Raw genomic sequence first — 6482 nt, 5'->3', positions numbered from 1 at the left:
CACTCCAATTCCGTCGGAATGGAATCGAAGAGGAAGTCGGACAGAGTCAGAATTTTTGGAAGTTTGCATAGCCCTATGATACACACACAACACTTTTCACAATACATGATGTAAAATGAGAGTATTTTTGTAAAGTGATGTTATTTTTATATGATATTTTACAATAATATCTCTTATTTTAAAATATAATTATAAAATATATTGTGAAAAATATTGTGTCTTTATCCTTTTTCAACTTGAATATATATCATTTGTTCATTGTTCAATCAGGGGCCCTCTCCCATTAAAGCTCTGCCTCTCCACGTTCCCATATAAGTATCTTCCACACTGCCAATAAATTTTGTTTGACGCTGCGAGAGTGATTATCTCTGCCTCCTCTCAACCTTTCCACGTTACAGTGATCCTCACTCCAGCTTCTTCTGTCTATTGCCCTTGTTTTTTCATTCTAGAATTATGAACGTTTTAGGTCCTCTGGGAATTCAAACATAGAGCTGAAAATAGAAAAAAGAAATGGTGGGTGGTAAAGTCTATGGAATTGTTTCAAACGTGAGCATCTTACCTCAAAACGAAAGGCTTCCTTTCTCCTCTGAGGTTCTTGAGCCTCTCTGGACTCCCAGCTCTAATCCCTCTTTGCACGGTAATTTTCAAATTAAACTGTCATTGGCTTTGTGGCCTTTGCACTGTTATCAGCCCGTTTTATGCCTTGTTTGCTGTGGGTATGTTTTGGTCGATATTGGATATAGATCATTTCTTCAAGTCTTGTTAATCTTGATGCTGTGATTACATATCTGTCGATTTTGGTTGTTTCCCATTTTTTTCCTTCATGTATTTTAATTTACTTTGCCTTGTTTTCCATGTTACGTGATTTCCTGGTGAAGTCCGAATATTTATTTTGTTTAACATGTTGAGAAGTAAAAGTCGAAGATTTCGTAGTTTCTGTCATTGATCCACCGAGTGTATGCATGTTTTTAATTTGCTCTCCCTGTCTGTCTTGATTGTTGATTCTTTTCAGATTATTCCTTTTGGATGGGTCCATCTGTCAGTTTTACATTTGATGTGACCAACATCAGAATGAAATAAGGAACTTTATATTTTTACAACCCTCTAATTTTGGGTTCCTTTAATTCAGCTTTGAAATCCATGGTAAATTATGAGAATGTTAGTGGAGGAAAAGCAGCAGCAGCAGCTCGACCATTTTTCCAACGGCTCGATAAAGATGAACATGTTGACGAGGACTACGATGTTGGGTGCTTTCATCAACCCGGAAAGAAAAGGAGGCTCACTGCCGATCAAGTTGAGCTTCTTGAGAGGAGTTTTGAGGTGGAAAACAAACTTGAACCAGAGAGGAAGATCCAACTGGCAATGGAACTTGGTTTGAAGTCTCGGCAAGTTGCCATATGGTTTCAAAACAGGCGTGCTCGTTTTAAGAGCAAACAACTGGAAAAGGACTACGACTCTTTGAAAGCTTGTTATGATAAGCTCAAGGTTGACTATGAAAATCTCCTCAAGGAGAAGGAAAGCTTGAAAAATGAGGTGAATTCTATATGCTTGAATTACTCTTGTAAGTACTAGTTGGTGGAAAGTATGTCCTACTCTTGGAAAAATGGTTCATCGGTTCATTGTTTTCATATGCAACAGGTTAATTCCTTGAAGGACAAATTGCTTATTAGAGGGAAAGAGATGGGAAATGCAGAGCCACTTGATGCCATTAAGCTGTTAAAATCAGAACCCCAACCAACAATTCGTAATCCAATTTCTGAAAATATGTCCAATCTGCCAAAACTGGTGTGTAAGCAGGAAGATGTTTTTGACTCTAAGAGCCCACGTCGCACTGATGGGAAGAATTATTCTTCATTGTTGGCGCCTGCGGATTCATGTCAAATCTTTGAGCCAGACCAGTCGGATTTCTCACAAGACGAAGATGATAATCGCAGCCAGATACTATTGCCCCAACCATTCTTACTAAAACTTGAAGATGGGTGTCACGATCCGCCTGCAAATTATTGTAATTTTGGGTTCCCAGCAGAAGATCAGCCCTTTTGTTTCTGGAATATCTGAGTAATTTTAAAGTTCTAGATAATGAGATTATGCAATATTATTCAGAGTTCTGAGTTGTTATTATGATTAACGAGCAATAAAGTCAATTGCCTTGGCCTTAACCAGATGTTGCATGATTGCATCTGGCATTGTTTCTTCTTGGAGGTTTCAGATTCTTTGTTACGTTGTTCCGGGGAATTCGATAGATTTATTTTATAATAAAAATAATTTTATAATCTAATATATCTTATCGTTATATTAATTTATAAATTTAATTTTATATAATTTTTTTATAGTTAAAATATTTTCCATCCATATTTAGTACTTGCGTGTTTTAAGAAATGAACCCGCTTTCGTTGTCATGCTAGCTTGAAAGGGTTGAGGCTTTGCTTGTTTGGATATATAAATTATTTTTTTATTTTATTTTATTTTATAATTATAATTTTTACTAATTTTCATATAAAATATAATTAATAATTTAATTTTTTTAAATTTTAAAATAATAATAATAATATTATTAAAAAATATTATTTTAATAATATTTTATTTAATTCATTTAAAATTATCTCAACTTAACTCACTAATCCAAAACAACGAAAGCTGATTTTATTTATTATGCTTCGGATTGAAAGTTGAAACAATTGTCATTAAGCCCAATATAAATTAACTTGATCTCAAATCTCATGCTTCTGAAGTAACAACCTAAAAATATTCATATTTTATAACACCCGTGACAAAGCCAGTTCCTATCCAATAATGGTGAATCCTCTGCAAAAAAAGGAAAGAAACAAACAAAAGTCAAGAAGTCGGTATTGTATCAGTATCTTGGCGTGGACTTTGAGGCCGCCATAAATTCCTGAGGATGCTGACAGCCTGCTTGCTCTCTTGAATTACTCAATTTCTTCTGATCCTTATTCATCGAGATTGCGTCTGCTGCAGAATATCTTGCTGATGCAAGTCGAGTCGATTGTGGAAAATGTCTCTCTTAAGATAGATTTTTTTAAATTGTAGCAGACACAAGCTTGAGACATTTTTATACGACACCCAACTTCTTCTTGGGGACGCATAAATTATAGCCAAATTAGTTTAAGTTTGTCTTTGTGATTCCGAGGAACCTTTCAAGCTTTCCTATGTTGAACCAGGATGCAGATTAATGGGATCTAGGAGGAGCAATTTACTAGTGGAGGAGGGATAAGGAGAAAAAAAAAAAAACAATTGAAAAGTGCAGAGCAAGGAAAAAGGCTTCTAGATTGCAATGAAAGTGGTTGCTAAAAGTCAGGAATATCAAGCTCTTATTTCAAGGACCTAGCCACCCATGAATGACTAGAAAGAACAAAATATGGACCAGTTATGGTCTGCATTTCTGCCCTAGATGAAATGCTTAGTACTGTTATTTTAAAACTTTTACGACATACTGTTTATGTAACATAATTTTATTTAAAAATTAAATTTTATTATTTAAATTATGTGGATTGTGTGTTTTATATATCAACTTAAAAATAGAATAATTTAATCTTAAATACAGATTAAGTTTTTATTGGAATTTAAAAGTGAGTAAAATGGAGATATGAAAGTCTTATAAAATTTATTAAATATTTAATAGAGGTAAGAAACTCTACACCAGTAATAATATGATTCAAATATAAATTCAATGCGGACGTGGCTGCTAATCCATGGTATTGGTGCGGGTGCCCCTTGAATAGGACCCGGCCTCTACACCTTTTATGGAATGTTGCAACTTGTTTTGTTGTTGCTTTGCAATATCACGAAGTGGAGCCGTGTTGAGATAAATAAAATTGAAAAAAAAAAAAAGGCGGAGCCGTGTTGAGATAAAAAAAAGAAAAATGCTATGTGTAACCGCGTTGGGGAATCGGCGCCAACGTGGATAAGAAATTCACCGTTTCATTTGACTATTAACTCTCGATCTTTTTTTTTTTTTAAACTCTATTCGCTTCAAGCACCCGGCAATGTCGCTATCTCTCCCATCGTATCACATAATCATAATGATAATTTTTTCACCACGTGTTCATATATGGCCATTGTTTAGGGATGGTTTGGATATCAAAATCATTTCATCCTATCTCATTTAGCCTGTTTGGATATTGAGATAGGTTGAAATGAGTTATATTCTTTATGAATAATAATAAATTGAGATGATAGATTAAGTTTTATAAAATCTACCTAAAATAAATTTATATGTATTTATGAGAAGTTGAAAAAGATTATGTGAATCTCAAAAAGGTATTGAGTTAAAAAGATTGTAAGTCCTACGTGTAAAAAAGTTTTGAATTGAGATAAATTTAGTAATTTGAGAGTTTAATATTTAGATGTTAAATTCAACTTAAAATTAAACTGAATTGAATTGATCTCAATTTATTCCAAGTTCTAAATAAGGTAATATTTTATTTAATTTTTATCTCAACTCACTATCCAAACCATCATAATGTCCTTACACTAGCCATTTTATACATCACACAACACATTACATTTGATTGGTACTTTAACCTTTGAGAAAATAAAAACATAAAAATTACTCTCGGTCAATTGGTAATTTTTTGTTTTTTTGTCTTAAATTTTTTTGCCTTTATTTTTATTTTTATTATCTTCAATGAAATTTATTAGCGTGTCATACAATAATAAATAGTAGATTTATTAAACCATTAAAAATATGTGGATTTAAAATAAAAAGTAAAAACAGATTAATTCAAGTAACAACGTGACCAAATCTTCGTTCAAACGTGTTTTTTTTTAACATTATTATTTGATCATCTTAAATTTACCATTTGAATGATCATTTTGAGGTGGTGGTACAAGATTTATTAAAAAATATAGATAATAAAAATTTAAGATTTGAATTTTTTTTTAAACCTTCCTTTATTTTAAATATATATATTTTTTATTTTTTTAATAAATCGTGATCACTTGAGCGATAAATTATTATTATTATTTTTTTACCCTCCACCGGATCGAATTTTAATAAATCCCATTTCTGTCAGACCAGACTCTCCTAAACAAGACCAGAAACAGTACTTCCATGTATGGGTGTTCAACCGGATCCGGATCCAAATATCCAGCCATAACCGGATTCGGATGCTAAAATCCGGGCGGTTATCTCCCAGATTAATCCGGGCGGATAACCGGATTCAATCCGAATATCTAGATTTAATCCGGATCCGGATTATAACCGGATTAAATCTGGGTTATAACCGGATAAATCCAGTTTTAATTTTTTATTTTTTTTGAAAAAGACTTGAAAACTTAAAAAAAATGTTTTTATAGCACTTAGTTTTTAAAAAAAAAAAATTCTGATAATAAATTAACAAACAAAATAAATAAAAATGCAAAATAAATAATATTGTTGTTACATCACAATGCAAAATATAAATTTACAAAAAATAAAATAAATAATAATACATCATAATTAATTAACTAAAACATAAATTTACAAAGAACAAAAGAAATAATAATACATCACAACTAATTAAACTAAAACATAAATTTATAAAGAACAAAAGAAATAAATTTACAAAGATCAAAATATATTAGTCTTTACATTTTGGAACTCCAAACAACATGATCTTACTTGCTTAGCTATGGCTCTCCTCTCACAGTCCTGAAAGGGAAGGAACCGAAAAGAATTGTTAGATCCAAATCTCATGCTCATTTAGCTTCTCATTTCTTTTATATATACTGTACAGAGAAGGTAATTACATCCCAAACAACCAGTTTAACTTTAATTATTTCAGCAACCATTACACCATTTGCTTTGAGGTGATGACATTTCATAGAGTTACTAACCTTGAACATATTAAGGCGAAACCGTTTGCCAGGATTCACCCTTCTCATCTTTTGATATGTATATGCAAAACTTAGTTGATCACGGGGAGTGAACCAATCAACTTCATTGAACCAAAGGCATGAGAACAAATTTGACATAGGAGTGTGCTCTGTGATGATAAAAGAGCCTTCAGGTACATCTGTATATACCACATCACAAGCAAATTATGCTGTAAATTGTAGATAGAAGTGTGTATAGCTGCAAGTTTTGAAATTAAAGAATAAAAGCATACTGCTAGGGAGAAGCTTGTTTGGATCCGAGGCATTAAATCTTTTCAGTCCGTCAGCCTGGTCGAAGTAGTTCCTACAGATGCCCTATTATAAAAATTAGTTCAAAATTAGCTTACTATATATGCAATTTCCTTTATTGAATTAGCTGTCTAGTCCCTGCAGTAGATAATAGTTGTAATCATCAATATCATTTGCCATCCATGATATTTTCATACTTGTACAAATAAATGAAAATGTAGAGGACTACACACAAATTACTACAGTTACATGTACAAGGGACTACGCCCTTTTATTATCAACTACATCACAAGACACACCTTCAATAGTCTAACTAGCTTCATTCTCACCTTGCAGAAGGAAAAGGTCGATGTGGCAAT

At 32.4% G+C, this 6482-nt stretch overlaps 1 protein-coding gene and 1 long non-coding RNA gene across 3 annotated transcripts; one reads left to right on the top strand and one right to left on the bottom strand.

Annotated features, from left to right (window-relative positions):
• The first annotated feature begins 266 nt into the window (after positions 1-266).
• Positions 267-2188, top strand: LOC121256901 (homeobox-leucine zipper protein HAT5-like). Of its 2 annotated transcripts, none has more exons than XM_041157691.1 (3): positions 267-637; positions 1130-1533; positions 1639-2188. In XM_041157691.1, the coding sequence occupies exons 1-3, from the start codon at positions 511-513 to the stop codon at positions 2056-2058; spliced, it is 951 nt and encodes a 316-aa protein (XP_041013625.1). In that variant the 5' UTR covers positions 267-510; the 3' UTR covers positions 2059-2188. The 2 variants fall into 2 exon arrangements, with proteins under 2 accessions (XP_041013625.1, XP_041013627.1); XM_041157693.1 differs by lacking the exon at positions 267-637 and adding an exon at positions 647-951 and having other exon boundaries at positions 1129-1533.
• A 3432-nt stretch (positions 2189-5620) lies between these two features.
• Positions 5621-6171, bottom strand: LOC121258173. The gene is made up of 3 exons (XR_005939353.1): positions 6108-6171; positions 5836-6014; positions 5621-5650 (listed from the first exon to the last, which is right to left on the bottom strand). It is a non-coding gene; the product is annotated as an uncharacterized LOC121258173 (long non-coding RNA).
• Positions 6172-6482: the final 311 nt, after the last annotated feature.

This window comes from Juglans microcarpa x Juglans regia, chromosome 3S (assembly GCF_004785595.1).
Source record: "Juglans microcarpa x Juglans regia isolate MS1-56 chromosome 3S, Jm3101_v1.0, whole genome shotgun sequence".
In the NCBI taxonomy this organism is placed as follows: domain Eukaryota; kingdom Viridiplantae; phylum Streptophyta; class Magnoliopsida; order Fagales; family Juglandaceae; genus Juglans; species Juglans microcarpa x Juglans regia.
This window is presented reverse-complemented; position numbering and strand designations above follow the sequence as displayed.